This window comes from Bombus fervidus, chromosome 19 (assembly GCF_041682495.2).
Source record: "Bombus fervidus isolate BK054 chromosome 19, iyBomFerv1, whole genome shotgun sequence".
Classification (NCBI taxonomy): domain Eukaryota; kingdom Metazoa; phylum Arthropoda; class Insecta; order Hymenoptera; family Apidae; genus Bombus; species Bombus fervidus.
Genome location: NC_091535.2, coordinates 1,792,287 through 1,808,201, shown reverse-complemented (window position 1 = coordinate 1,808,201; position 15,915 = coordinate 1,792,287). Strand labels below are relative to the sequence as shown.

The following is a 15,915-nucleotide window of genomic DNA, read 5'->3' as shown; positions in this document are numbered from 1 at the left end:
TCCTTGGACATGAAATGTTGAAATTGCTTTTGCCGAAAGATGGTTTCGTAACGGTTGATTATTATCCAATACACGCTTGCTTAATGGCCTCCGAGGGAAATTATACGATGCGCGGTAAAAATGTCATCGACGAATAATGCGAAAGGACAAACAGATCGATTATGATTACCTTTTTGCCGTAAGTGCATCGTTTCGAATCACGCAAGTCGTCTAATGATTATGAGGAGGAAAAGAAACGGAGAGAAAAGGGAAAAGAGAAAAAGGAATGCGTTGGAATCTTACTTGGCGCGACACCGGTTTCCGTCGAGATAATTTATCGCAAGAACATTTTTCGAGCGATTCCTTTGCCGCGATCATTAACCGTACTGTCGTAATTATCGTGCGCGTTTACCATCGCCAGTCTGAAGCAACACAAAATTGACTTTTACATCTTGATTTATTCACATGTTTTCTTTTTCAATTGAAAACGATGACCTGATAATCTAATGGCGACGACACTCTGTTAACTACTCGTTTCGAACATAACCGTTGCAACTTTTATCGAAGTCGATATATTACTTTGAAATATCGATATACCCGCATTTAGACGCGACATCTACGCTTGTAAGATACGAGGTTATGTATTCGTGACAGGCGCGCGTTTGACAAAAATTATCTGCGTACGTAAACCATTCGCCGAATTATTAAATGAAACGTCGTTTAATTCGCATGGTGAAAACGAAGAAAACAGAACGATAGCCATGCAATTAAAATGCTAACCTAGGCGCACATGTAGTTTACAAAGGAAAATAATTAGAATAAGCAATTGCATACACGATGCAAATTAAGGCGGCACGTTTCGAAACTATTTCGTTTTTATTGATCCTATAAAATCGAAAATGAGAAATATATTTTTTAAGTTACATGGATCTCTTAATTTTGTAAATATTATTTTCAACAATGTCGAATAAAGCGTACTAACTCGATCAACGATTACTGCTAGACAACGCGCAACTAGTACGATCAAAACAGCAGTACCAATCTCAATTTATTCAATCAAAATTCAATTGCAAAACGATTTGGAAAATTTGAATAACATTAGCGATTCGTAAAATTGACATTGAAGTTAATGGAACTGCATAAACAGCGCAATAACGCGCACGCAACAGAGGCATTACACTAAACCGTCCACAATCGGTAAATACCAAAATGATATGCGGTTCACCGCAAATGATCAAGCCGCAAAATTATCAGGTTCACGCGAGAAACGCAGTAAAGAAGAGAAGTAATTTGACCAAAACAAAAAACTAAATTCAGAACACAGAATGCACTTGCACATACACGCACGTGCACGTATAGGTGAGCATCACAGGCACACGTGTGAACAATCGTAAGATGGCTCCATCATATCCACTTGGCGTCGAAATGGAAAGCCAACGGGATTTTTGGCGACTTACGTACCAGTGTCGGTGTCCAATCCGCGGTGACATCGCGAGCTGGACAACAATCGTGCAACAATACCGTGAAAAACAATGGAAAAACGGTTGAACCGAATTCGCGGCAGAGAAAAGATAACCGCGACGACACGGTGGCCATGTTGATCTTTCGCCCCACCCGATTCGTCGTGAGCGCTTAGAGCACGCACGATCGTTGCGCCACGGCGCGGCACGTTAACCACTGTTATAGGCCCGCGCGTTCCCTCATCGACCGGTTTTCATAGCCGTGTGCCAAGCTTGACTCCATCCCAGCATGCTCCCCGTTGGGTTCTCTCGAGTCGCCATATTGCCATGAGACGAGTTCGAGCCAGATCTGCGCAGGTCGGATGCCGCGGAGGCAACCTTTGCCTCGGATACACCCACGTCGCGTATTTATCTATTAGATTTACATTGGCGATATATCCTTCAATGACCGATTCGACGCCTGACGCGGCCTTAAGTGCGCGATTAACAATATATCGAGTGCCACATGAACATTTAGCTTGGGAATGTTTCACTCTCAAAAGGTAAGCACGTGGATGCGCGAGTTTGCGTCTCTATGTAGGCACGGTTGTACTTGAACATGACAAAGCGCGCGTGTGTGCGTGAGCGAGAGAATATGACAGGCCGTGTACGGCGGCCATAATGGCATCGATACTAATAAAAGTAAATATCCTACTTTCGTTTTAAAACGAATTGCCGAAGAAATTAACGAAAGATCATCTTGCAGTTTTGGAATCATACGATTTCGGTGCATAATGCGGCTCGAAGAGTCGCCGTTTTACAAGATGCTTTGTTATCATGGTAGTACGCGTGCGTGGATTCGCTGGCTCACGCACACAGGCACGCATAAACATTTGGCATTGCAGTCGTGTTTGTGTCTGCGCGGTAAACCGTAAACGTTTATGAACTATTTATAAAAAGTCTGATAAATGTACCGTCCGTCAGTAGAGGAAAATGTAGTATGTATAATGAAAATGTAAAGTCGGAAAATCGAAACGAAAACGACCGGACTGCCCCGACTATATATGGAGCTCCTAAATACGCGTTGAAATAATTATGAACATTACCGGGGAAATTTCGATTATTAAAGCACACCCCAAATTCTCAATAAAATACAATTATCCGAATTATTAATGAGATTTGTATAAAATATCCGACGGGGCGAAATTTAAGGATTGGAACGATTCCAACGAACGTTTCACGACCGAATTCCTCATTAACATCCAACGGGATACGCTTTCTCAATTCTGCTGGCTGTCTTGTGTCAACAAAAGTGTTGCACACACAGTGCGCACAGACGGGTCTGGAATCGTAAATAAATCGTCCGGAAACGATACCACCACACGGCATCTACTCGAGTAGAAAAAACAAGTGGGTCCAAGCAGCGCCACATGTTGAAAATAAGTCATCATCTAGAAGCGAGTTTTTTTCTCCCAAGCCGAGAACCCGAAATACACCCGACCCCCCTCCTTTATGTTATCGCGACTTTTAAAAAAGGAGGAAATAAATCGTTTCAAGTTGGATAATAACTCGTATCAAAAGTTCGTGAAACGAAACTTTTGCAATTACCCCTGGCGCTTTTATAAAAATGGGCAAAAATTACTTCGAGAAGACCGATATAACTCCCAATGTATTTCCAACCATGATAAGAACCGTACATATTTTTTCCACCGATTCACAGAAGCCTACCTTTACCCTTTCTCGCACGGTCAGAAGTTTTTCGTTCGAAAACGACTCTCAACCCCGTTCCAATTACCACTGTGCAAGCCATACGTCTTACACATATACTCAAGTATACGAAGCTACGCGAAGCGCTCTATTTTCACCGGGATTACCAAAACGTCCGAAGAACTTCTCTGTATCCCCCAAGTATACCTGCTCATCCACTCGCGATACCGAGATGCTGTCTCGTCTTCAGAATCTGGTAGCAGTAGCCCAGACAGTGGCTGTATACCGCGAATGAAAGCCACCGGATAGTTTCGCGGTGCGGCTAATTTACGCGAAGTCGAGCAATAAACATCGCGTCTCTCGCTAGAGAATACCAGGCGAACGCGCACACGGATGAACGAACGAACGAAGCTGAGACCGAGGAGAACAGAGCGAGAGGGAAAAGCGACAAAGTGCGTTCGTGTGTACGAACGAGAAGCATACGCACGTAGGGCGCAACAGTAGCCGTAGCGCCGGTTAATTAGGGTTTAAGTTTATGAGGTGCAGGCGCGCACGCCCTACCCCCGCCTCCCCCATTCCACCTCTCGCCACCCCCACCGACTCAACCCCTCCATCGCTTCCCATGGTCTTTGTCGCTCCCCGTTAAAGCGGTCTGGTTGTTTCTCTGTCTGCTACACCCCCACAAGCCCCCATCCCCATGCGCGCGATTCACCAAACCACCACCAACACCGGTAACATCGTCCTTTGCATTCTACGCGCATACATATGCTTACACGGGAGGGATTAATATGTGCGTGTGCACACGAGGATATCAAACTTCACACGCGAGAGCAATAACAAATGTTGGACGTTCACAGCTTCACAGGTTTATCGCCGTTACCGCCGATTTACGCGTGGCTGTGATAAAAACAAAAAAAAAAAAAAAAAAGAAAGAGAGGGAGAGAGGAGAACAGATCGAAATAACGGCAGCCGGCTACCGAAAGGATGGTGATTACCGTCGCCTAAATGAAAAAGCCGATACATTACGGGCTTTTCAACGGGAACGACCGACACCTATGCTGTATCGTGTATGCTCCCGAAGATTCTTTTCCCCGCGGAATTTTTTCAAGATTTCCTTTTTCATACCCGGACACTTTGTAATTTCGATTAGTTTCGGCTAAGAATGTTTTCGATACTGTATTAATCATTCGAACGATAGTAATTGCTAATTTGCAAATAGAACTAACGAACCGCTAACAAGAATCCGTTTCAAATTTCGTGGACGTTAGAAAATGTAAAGTTGTCGATAAAGAAATATTTGGTGAAAGTGATGTCGAAGCGTTTCTCGAGAAGAGTTAACGGTACGATTAAAGGCACGATACCGTTGAATACGCTCGGTCGTATGTAGCAATATATTTTGGTTTCCAGACAGTAACCTCTGTTCCTCCGAGCTGCTGTCATTGCTCTTCTTCCTTCCTTCTTTTGCTTTCTTTTCCTCTTTCGTGGCAACGTAGATCTGTCTACTGACAGATCCATTAACGTCGTTGATAGGCGTATAAGATTTATGCGCTACAAATACTTAATGGCGCGTTATAACCTGATGGCGAAATTTTAAAATCTACGTGTTTTTCAGTTTTCTTTATGTGACTTGAAATAGTACCATCTTTCAATCTGTTCGTTTCCCCGTTATTCAATGCTCGTAATTATAATCCTCTTCGTTAGTTTACACGATATTTTGCAGACTCGAATGTCTCTCCGCTGCAATGGCAGCGATGTACCTCGGAAAGGACGTGCAAAATCCTTTGTGCAAGAACCAGCCGTAGTCGTTATCGGATAAAGTTATACGCTGGTCACTTAATGACTACACAATCTAATCTCGAAGTGAAATCCGCCAGCGGTGTCGATGTGCGTTGGCAACATAAGCGATCGGTAATCCCGTTATTAATGAGCTTTACTCCGTTCACAATGGATATTAATTCCACACGGTACGCTCGTATAAATTGCATCGAATTAAGATACTTCGTCATACACTCTCTCTCTCTTAGTTATAATATCCTCGATGAAAATTCATAAATGTACGTTCGTTGAAGTCGCCTGACTTTTTTTCGGATCTCTTGCGGCCGGCTATCATCCACTCGTACGCTATTCCAGCGAAATTATCATAATACGTTTCCAGACTGGAACTCCTGACGCCATATATCGCTGGCTCGTGATTCTATCGTCCGTTTGCTACCGTCACAGCTCGGATCAGCCGCAGTACGCTAACTACGAAAAGCTACTACAGTGCTAAGCATTTTTTCAATATTTTAACGACGCCCGATATTACCGCGCATATCTGTGCCTGCTCGAGATATCACAATCATTTCCACGTCCGCGTCCATTACTCGTCGTTAATTACGTCCACCGGTACTTCCACTCCCAGAAGATCTTGGTGTTTCGACGAAGTGATTTAGGAAGCGGCGAAGATATAGCCCTCGCGTTGACCACGTTTAAGCAAATAAACATACTGATATATCCTTCTATTAACCTCGTAGTTGAAATGTTCGTGTTACATGTTATTCGTCATTGTAATTGTATATCGTTGACTTCCACAGTCATGAATAATCGAACGACAGAGTACACCGAGCTCCGAGCCGGTGAGGACGGACAGCTGTGTAGACGCTGGTAAGAATTGAGTCCTCGAGTAGATCGCGTGTCGAGTCACGGTTATTCTATTATTTATCCAGAGCGGTGTGCTTGCTGGCCAGAAGGTGTCGTCAACAGCTCATAAAATCAGATCGGGTTTGGATGCGGGTGTTATCAATCTCGTTCAGTCTGGAAGGGGGATTCGGTGTGTTCGCGTGCTACGAACGAACGATATCAACCGGAAATCTCCTGTCGCAGGTTGGTCTCGCGCGAAACCTTGCATCGCGTGTTGCCATGCTACTGCAGTCGGACAAAAACCAACCAGAGATAAGGCCACCTCTTGGAAGAAGGGCTGAAACGGGTCGGAAGGAAGGAGGAGAAAAAGGAGGAGGTAGGGCGATTTGAAACACGAGAGAAAAAGAGAGAGGTAAAGAAAAGGGAGAGAATCGTTGCCGCCGCGTGATACGGCCAGCTTTCGAATGCGCCGAGTGCAAACGAGTCCACCACTCGACGAAACTCACGCGGCCGTTCCCTCTTTCGTGATCTCTCGCGATATTCTTCAGGCCGACCGCTTCCACGTTGCACACGTTTATGCAGATATCCATGCACACATATCCGGGCGGCATACCGCGCACCACGGAGAGACGCGCGCAAAAACTCGCGTGGGAATGCAAAAATGCGATTCACCGGTGCGGCGAACCACGGCCGGTCTCCTCGCCAGAGTTCTTGTTACATCAGATAAAGGCCAGCCGCTGAAAAAAAACGCGGATTCGTTAACGAGTTCAAGTGCCCATTCTGGAGTACGTCAAACTAATTGCACACGCGGATGTATTTCCACCGTCTCCCTTAGGAATCTTCCTTTATCGGCGTGTCGTGATGCTCGCCAGTGTTGCGACGAGATTTTAGATTTTCATAATAAAAATCGATCCTCTTTCTATAATTCATCCGAGCAGATACTCGACATTCCCTTTATTAGCATTGACATCTAATTTCATTGTTCTATCTTTCGAAAGCGATAAACACCGCGTCGAACAATCGATTAACCGATGTCTGTCGAAAGTACATGGAAAATTTGAAATTGGCAGAGTCATACTAAGAAGTAAAGATACTCGTATAAATAATAGAAGCTATTTCTCGAGTGGGAAAAAAGAGAGAAAAGAGTAGGATGTTCATTTTCATCGTTGCAACGATCTTTACTCGATACTTGAACAAATATACGATCGCGCACACCGCGTGACTTCACTTATTATTACGTATCTGGGAGGCTGGGCGGGACGAGGGGTGAAAGCGAGCGGTATATATGTAAAGGGGGAGGGGAGGGTGGTACATAATATATATCTAACTGCGCCGCGCCGCGTAATTAAATCATGCCGACGGTTTTGCAATTAAACTCGATTATTTGCTCGTCGCTAGCCGCCCTGCGCGCACCGGTCTCGATTTAACTCTTTCAAGCGACGCGCGCCCACCCTTCGGCACCCTTCATCCCATTCGTCCGATGCAATATCCTTCTACTTGATACTGCGGGGCCAGCCACCATCTCCGAGCTCATTTCAAAACGCATTCCTCTCGGCCGTTTAATTGCCGCTGAAATTCAATTAATCTTTCGCCCAAGGTTTACCCAGGAATCTATCCTTCTTTGTCTTTTAACTTCCCTCGACGATACTCGTCCAGGTTAAGAAAGCGTTCTCGACTTTTATACAGGATTTTGATTTTATGACTATATTCAGAAATTTTTGCAACCTAAAGTGGACCGTTTTTTATTGCGGGCTTTTATGGGACCGGTATATCGGCCGACAAAATAAAAACTGCTGAAAATTAAGTCTAAGGTTGACTGAGAATTTGCATTGTAGACGAAGGTTAAGGTGCAGCAGGTAGTTCCGGTACTTTTCTCGTTTATACGACGTGGTTGTTACGGGTAATAAAACGGCATCACCGTGACCATGCTTAAATATCTGTGTACATGAAGAAATTTAGGCACCGTTTTCATACTTTTCCGCGTGTTCGTACTGGCAAACAGAGAGCCTTGTGTCATTTTAATTTCTATTACGATGAAAAAGGACACGATGATACGTAATATGGAAAGAAACGATATTAATAGTAAGCGAGTCGTACGACACGAATAACAGTTTCCGATTTTATCTCGTTATGAAACGAGTCTTCTATTTTTAACGTTCGAAATTTAGAAAATACTGTTCGACGGTAAAAAGATCTTATCCGAGCACAACTCGAGAAACGTACGGATCACCGTGCATTATCCCAAACTTTCACCGAACGAAAAGCGTCGTCCTCTTTTTTTCTACCCCCCAAAAAATAACAAGGCGCTGTGGGGCCCTAACAAGGGAAACGGGCTAACTTTCACCGAGAAAAGTCAGAATCTTCAGTTTCCACAAAGCGTTCTACACTATCGTGGCAAAGGTGCACGAAAAAAGTGAAATTTCAAGGGGCAATAAAAAAGTAAAAGTCGTTTTTTTGTTAGGGGACACGCAACGACATAAAACATCCTTCGAGAAAAAAGGGAAAGCTAGCCCTTAGGTTCTTATTAAGAATTTCTGTTCTTTGCGTGACGAATCTTTCGGAAAACTTTCTCTATTCGTAGGACGTGAAAAAAAGAACAGGTTTGCTGCTTAAAACATTCGTTGCTACTATGCCCAGAACTATCCAGAAACTTCATACCTCTTTTATTAAAGATATTTTTAATTTAAGTGAAAACTGTTTCAATTTCATTGCTTTTGATACTGTTTCTCTTTCTATAGAATTTTGTCGAAATATATAAACCGAAAAATAACAATTTTCGACGACAAAAAGCTAAATTGCACAATTGCGCCAGTATAACTATAGTTTAAAATAATTAGGATGATACAATAACACTGAATGCATTAAACATATATTGCTTATGAAAAACCAAAGCGTTAATTAAACTGCATTTCTTCGATTATCGTAATCATCGATAAACACGATCGATCGAAAATCATCCATGTTCCAGGGAACTTTGATAACATCTCGTATCCCCAGATCATTAAAGATCTGTATTTTCTCCGGAGTAGCGCTCTCCCTCGATTTTCCCGGGTTTTGTTCGGGCAGCACGTTTGTGTCTCGCTCTGTACCGTGTAATAGGGAGAGCGAAACGGAGGATGCGACAATATCCGGCGCGCCGGCGTCCGACAACTGATAACGCCAAGGGATGTTTATGTATGTGTTCATAATATGTTTCGAGTTATGCTCAACCCCTTCGAAGCATCGAGGCTATCCGTGGTACCGCTCGAAATTACAGACACGCGAAATTGCTCGAAAACGAACAATACGTCCGATAAATTTCGAAATTCGAAATTTTCATCTCGTTAACGGTTCGTAACCGAATGGAGGAGAAAAGGCGATTGATACTAGGAGCAAAAAGAAGTCGCAATTGGAAACTAAAGGATGGACGAGAGACGACGCGAGAAACGCTATAATTCCAGGCAAATTTTATCGATGCCGAATGAATAAACCTATAAAAAGGGAAGTACTTTCGCCGACGACTCAATGGTTTTCGTATCTATATGTAAATAAAGTGGAGAGAAAGAGAGGAAAGAAAGAGGGAAGCAGAGATAGAGAGAACACGCGAGGGAGGAGTTGAGAGGGGAAAAGAAGAGGCGGCCATTTCTCTCCATGGAGCTGGTGTAATTTACGCGAGGACTGAAGATAGCGAAGGAACTTAATTCACGTCCCGCCGACGAAAAAATAGGATAGAACCACTACCACGAGACGGAACCACCTCGTTCGCTGCTCTTAATTCTCGTTACAACGGAAACGCTGCCCTTATCCGTGGCCAATTACCTAAGCTTATTAACTATTCCGGATAAACGAACTCTCTACTCTGTCTCATTCTCGCGGAATCTACGATCCGTATACGATGCTTCTTCCTTCGACCAAACCTTATACATATCGTACTGATACATACGCGTCATTTATAATATCGCGTGGTTGTCGCGAAATGACGAAATACCGAAGCATCGCGACGTTCGGTATAAAACGAAACGACCGTGTAGACATTTTTAGTTGTCGGGTCAGCCCGTGACATTCCGCTGGCAATTATATCTCGATAGGAAAGAATAGGGTCGACACGGTGTCTGAATCGGGTCCGCGCGACTCGCGTCTCGTGGCGTGGCTATACCTCCGTCGAGTGAAATAATAGTTCAGCCTGGATGCCACACCCAGTATTGTGTTCACTCATACTCGTGCCTCTCCGTCGCCTTATGCGCTTGCTTTGGCATTTTACGTAGGTATACATATCGATGATATACATGTTCCAGCTCGGACGTACTCGACACACGGACGCACGCGCGGTACAAGTGTACAAAAGGGGACGCGTATATAAGCGTACAAAGACGACGGAACACGTAGGCACGGGGAGACCCGTGGCTGGGTCTCCAAGATAGCGAGATACGAATGTCGAGAGAAAGAGACTACGGGGAGAGCCATGGAGGGACAGAAATAGATGGAAAGAGAGAAAGGGAGGTAAGCAAGGAGCAGGAGAAACGAGGGTAGAGGGGATAGCGGGGGTTGGTTTGGAAGAAAGGTGGGGTCGTGGATGAACGAAAGGGGGTTGTATGGGATGATGGCGGTGGCTTTCTGTTCGTTCACGTTCGCTTCCACGTCCCTGCAGACGTGCCAGCCGCTGATCTACGATTCCCTCGCGCATAGCAGACCGCATAACTCTCGTCTTATACCTCTCGTTGAGATCTGGACGACGATATTGCTTATCCGCGTGTTCGAACCGCGACCCGCTTCAAATCCACGCTAAACAAAGAGGAAACACGTCGCGGAGGATAGCGAGAGAAAGATTGCCTCGCGTCTTTAGGGTGGCGTTTCGAGGGGTGGACTTGGTAAATCCGCTCGTTCATTCCACGCCGGATGAAATATTCTTACGTGAATTTCAAATGGGATAACATGCCGGTCAATTTATAGTTAATAAACATGAGAACGAGAGAGGAGATAGTTGGCTGAATGAATTTCACTCGAGAGGGTGCATAAAGTGTCGCGAACCCTTATCCCACGATAGGCGCGGTTGCTTCACGATCGTATGGAAAAACGTCGATAATCCGATGCAAAGGAGAGAGAAAGCGTGGGATATAGAGTTTTACAAAGGCAGCAATTTCCAGACGATCGCGATCATTAATAGGATGGTGACTCGTCTCGGTGAACTGGCTATAAAGAGCGGCAGAAAAACTCGAAAGGTATAAATTCTATTATGACCCTCCGGCGCAGTCTGAAGCATGGTATTACTAAACAACGTTGTCTCTGGACGGAAGCCTTTTAAAAGAATGGAATAAGGGAGACGAAGAAGGTGAGAGGTATTTTGTGGAAGAGATAGTGGAGAGCGAAGCGAGAGGAGAAGGTAGCGGCGGAGGAGAAAGAGGAGGAAAAGGAAAGCGTCCGCCCCTTTCCTCGTGCTCGGTTCAGGGTTCCAGCTCGTGCAAGCGGTTAACGCAGCCATTTCACGCCTCGAGAAGCATCCAGTTTCCTCATCCAAATTCTAACCAAATTCACGGATATCTCTCGTCCGACAAGCTACGAGGATTTCTATTTAGCAGAAGTTGGAACATGGCGGAGACAATTGAGAGAAATCGAGGAAGCGCTTCTTCCCGACCGTTGCAAATTAATCCTTCCATCTATACAACCGTATACGGATCGCGTTATATATATGAAAACGCTTTACAGTAGGAAATGACAGTTTGTTTTACAAATTGCAAAGTGCTTTTCATTCCCTAAGGAAGAAACGAAAAGGTAGGAAACAAATGGATGTACACTGATAAACCAGTCGAAGGGAGGAATGGATAACTCGATAATCGAGATGCTGCATCACGCAGCCCATCGCCTCGAATAACCCTCCGTCAATGTGATCTTCCTACCAACCCTTTAGCCATTTAATCCTTCGTCAATCGGTGCAGTTCGATCGGACTAGGGTTATCCCTTAAAACTGCAATTCTTTATGGAATTAAATGGTAATTAACGAGGACGACTTGGTTTTTTGGTTCTTCCAACGGAGGGTGAGAATGAGAGGGGACGGCACGATCGTTTCGTCACAAAGCGGAAAATCGCGCGGAACGAAATCCCGTGTTGGGGACACGCAATCAAGGGAATATGCCCATTGAATCCGCGCGTACGTTGTCTGATACCGATACAACATCTATTCCACGGAGAATTTCCATATAGGATTCGGCTTATGGCGGCTGCTGGATGCGCGAAACCGTCGGATGTACATGCTATCGAATTTTTACGGGCAGCCTCCGTTCTATCAGTTTACCTCGTAAAGCCTCGCGACCCTTTCTGCGTTTTTCCTGGCAGAATGGCTTAAAGTGAGTATCGATCAGAAAGTCTGAGGGAATTACGGTCCATGAGCGATTCTCCATTGCCTATACCAAGTGGTTATATCTGCCATACGTCGTGTGCCATAGGAAAGGGGCGGCAACCGCAGCAGCACGACTGTCCTTCCTCTCACCCTCCGTCGCCATACCCGTACTCGGCTACCCCAATTTCACCCCCGAGAGCCAATATTTATTGATCACCCTCGAAGGCATCGTTCTGTATTCTCTCTGCCTCGCTCTCCTTCTCTTACTCTCGCGCGGCTAGTCTTTCCTATTCTTCCCCTCACCCCGATTTCCTTCCAACGCGACCTCTGCACGTTCTCTCGTGGCGAACCTTTTCTTCCTTTTTTCTTTCTCCCTCGTTCTTCCCTCGTTTTCAAGAAAAAGAGAAACACGGGATCGGTCTCGGTTCCCGTCGCGCTGTCAAGACGCTCGCAGCTGTTCTTCGCGATGCTTCTTTTCCCGGCCGCCTCGCAGGGGCAAAGAGTTCGTCAACGGGGGAAAGGGAAACGGAGTTGGAAAGCAGCAATAGCAGCACCGGGACTCTCGACGCGATGAAAATTCACCCCACGACTCTTTATTCTTGGAAGCCTGCCTGCCTCCCGTGCCGTTCAAGAATGCCACAGCTCTACACCGAATTCGTGAAATTCGAGGGGGTAGTAGCTCTCTCCTCTCCTGTGGTAGCAGCATCTGTGCGAGCACGCCTCGCCCCGAATAAATCTAATCTCTTGACACACGATCCGAATTCGGCACGAAACTTTCGAATGCCCGTTTAAAACGCTGCCGGGACGAACGCGACGTCGACGAACCAGAAGCGTTTCATCGAGTCGAGTCTTCGGCGTCGTTCAATTCCAGACGGTGATTTCAATCGGTCGTAATCCTCGTGTCGCATATCCTTCGTGTCCCCGATTGAAATCATCCTGCTGGAAATCGACGCTGAAAGCTTGAGCACGCGAAACGCCTTCTAACTTTAATCATGTTTGAAGAAAGCACAACTCAACTCACCTTGCAACCATGTCCAATGCGGCTTAGCAATATCTTCCTTACCTGTGACAGAGAGAAAAGTCTACGTGAGGATTCAACGTTCTCTGGTTGGCTGGCGTACGCGCGCGCGATCGTGTATTCGCAACGGCGTGGAACGATCCGAATAAATCTTTTTCGACGATCGAATTCAACGCAACACCGGGTGGATCTGCAGTGGGTCGGGTACGGGAGAAGCGAGAGGTAGAAATCGCCGGGATATCGCGTACATATAATAAGAGGCGTCACTTTTTGAATTATTCGCTGAAAACTGATCACCGCCTGCGCGAAACATCGTAAATCCTGGAAATGTTTAAGCAGCCCGGGCGCGTATAATGCGAGAGCAGCGTTGCACGATCGATCGATCGGAACATTTTAAAACCGAGCCAATGAGAATAACTCGCGGCCCGTCATAAATGAAGCCATAAATCGTATTTAGCCATTCGCCAAGCCGAGGCGATATTTCGCGGCATCGGACAACACAATTTTCTATCGGATAGTTCAATTTCTAGATCGAGGATTCATATTTAAAAATATCCGCGCCAATCGGACGGGATTAAACAATTAACGATCCCCAGTGCCCCTTCGCACCACCGTTACCCCTTCCTTCATCTATGTCACGTTTGTTCGACGAGCAACCCTCTCCTACCCTCTTCTCGTCCCTTCCTCTTGTTTTTCATTTCGCCAGCGATTTCGCTGGCGCGTGATGAAACGTCGATCGATGAGCTACTGAATGCATTTTGTACGCGGCCATCGAACGCCGGATTGTGTTCGTTAATATTCTATTAGACATCGACAAATGCGTGCCGTGTTTCAACGACACTCCGCGTTTAATCTCCTTCCCTCATTATACATTCAATCTCTCGTAAAGTGAAAATGACGCCTGGCAGGGATTCGCTCAACCACCGACTGTAAAGCGCTCCTTTCCATCTGTTTCGAATTCCGCGGTACCAAACACCTGCTTCCATTACCGGTGAACAATGACGCGTTTTTATAAATCTTCGATTCGAGAAATATCTATATTATAGACGTTATAAAATTGAAATAGATTACGAGGCGCGATACAATAGCGCTGCTGATTGTAACAACCGGTGAAACCAACTTCCTCCGCCGTTATGCATATAGCAAAATTAAAATGTAATGCAAAATGCAATCGGTCAACATTAGCAAATAGCAGCAGACACGGTGCATGATCATCGTAGCGGAAAGGATTAAGTTAATCGCGCGAAATGGGAAATTTCAATAGTCAAACGACTCGCTTCAGAACACGCGGCAATTATGCGCGCGCGCCTCACCGCGCCGCTTGTAACTCACCGTAATAACAGAATAGTATAATCAATTTCAATCGCGACTCGAATTACGATGCTTCGGTTACATCAATCATTAACTCGTTTATCGTGTAACCGTTCTAGTTAGTCACGATCGTAAAGCAACCTATTGAAAGTATAATGCAGCCAACGAAAAGGGGTAGGTAGCCGCGGCGGCAGCGATGGCCGCGCATTAAACCAAACAGAGCCGTTTTACACGCGTATCGGGTACAAACGTACTGGCCATGATAATCTAACATCTAAGAACAACTTCTTTCCTGCCCAGCCGGCCTCTGTCATCCATATTCTAGTTATTTGCGCACGTGCACGGCCGCCAGCTCTCGACTCGTGCGTCGGTGGTGCCTCTACTCACACGTGGGTGTACCCGTGTGTTTAACACACGCGCACGTACCACGTACTTACGTGTGTTCGCACGAGCAAACGCGCCTACTTAAGTCAGATATTATCGGCAGAGGAGGCAATTCGATTGCGTGTACCGAAGCATGGTGCAGCGCTGATATAGAACTACTAAACAGGTCGTAGATCAGCTCGGTTAGTTATAACGCTGCCTCTGCTTTGGCCCCTACCAACACCCCCTTCGACGCTGAACCAATTCCCACCGGTGTTCTGCATCATTTGGCGGCCCGCGGCCGTGAGATGCGCGCATGCACCGCTACCACGCTCTCTGTGCGCTATCGCGATCCTGTAATTCGCCCTTCGATGGACTCTATGATTTTTAGAAACGATTTCGAAAAAAAAACCACATCAACGGACAACACCAACCACCCCAGGGGAACTCTGCAACTGCACAGTTTTTACGGCTCTGGGATACAATGCTGCGAGATTCGTCGATCGCTGGAAATAAAGCGCTCCGCGATAGCTGGTTCCCGCGTGCTCGATTCACGCCCCGTTCTCTCGCTCTCTTTTTCTCTGTCTTCCTCCGTTCCTCCGCGGGTTGGAATCGCGATTTTCAAGTCAATTTCGTCTTATCCAACTACAAGACGATCTTCGAATATCGGCTTCCTTTCCTTGTTTCTTTCTCACTGCGCGATTCCAACAGATTCCAGCCGTAGTTCGATGGTCACGGATCTTGAACGAAACGCGGAGTTGTAAATCAGTGAGAAAATCTCATATCCTCGACGAAGGCCGTGATGGTGCCTCGTTCTTTCGTTCGGCCGGCTACAGCCTCCGACCGACGAATTGATAATTCAAGAGGGAACGCGTTATTGGCTCCCGAAGTGAAAATCTGCAGACCGGTGACTTACGACACATTGCCGGTGACTGGTTATTAGATTATTGGTCGTATCGACAGCTCATGCGTTGGCTGCCGATATAGGGTGGAAGGCAGGAGTCACAGAGGCAGCCCGAGAGGGTGGAGAGAGAGAAAAGGGGGTAGGTTTGGGGGATGGCGATGGTCGCTGCTTGTGGGTCGCGTACGGACCACGTACAAATATAGAGGGGACCGGGGTGTGAGGGGTGACCGAGGGACAGAGGAAGAGCAGGGGGGCCAGCGGC

The 15,915-nt window shown here is 46.0% G+C and overlaps 2 protein-coding genes across 6 annotated transcripts in view; both read right to left on the bottom strand.

Moving 5' to 3' along the window:
• Window positions 1–15,915, bottom strand: part of Ubx (ultrabithorax) — a 468,862-nt gene that overhangs the window by 399,393 nt on the left and 53,554 nt on the right. For 4 of the 5 annotated variants that reach the window (XM_072021339.1, XM_072021338.1, XM_072021336.1 and 1 more), the window contains exon 2: window positions 13,079–13,120. The exons of the other annotated variant lie outside the window; for it this stretch is intronic. In XM_072021339.1, the coding sequence (XP_071877440.1) occupies window positions 13,079–13,120 (42 nt within the window). The remainder of the gene's footprint in view (window positions 1–13,078; window positions 13,121–15,915) is intronic. 5 annotated transcript variants of the gene reach the window in all.
• Window positions 1–15,915, bottom strand: part of Antp (homeotic protein antennapedia) — a 327,690-nt gene that overhangs the window by 297,188 nt on the left and 14,587 nt on the right. The gene's annotated exons all lie outside the window — the stretch shown is intronic.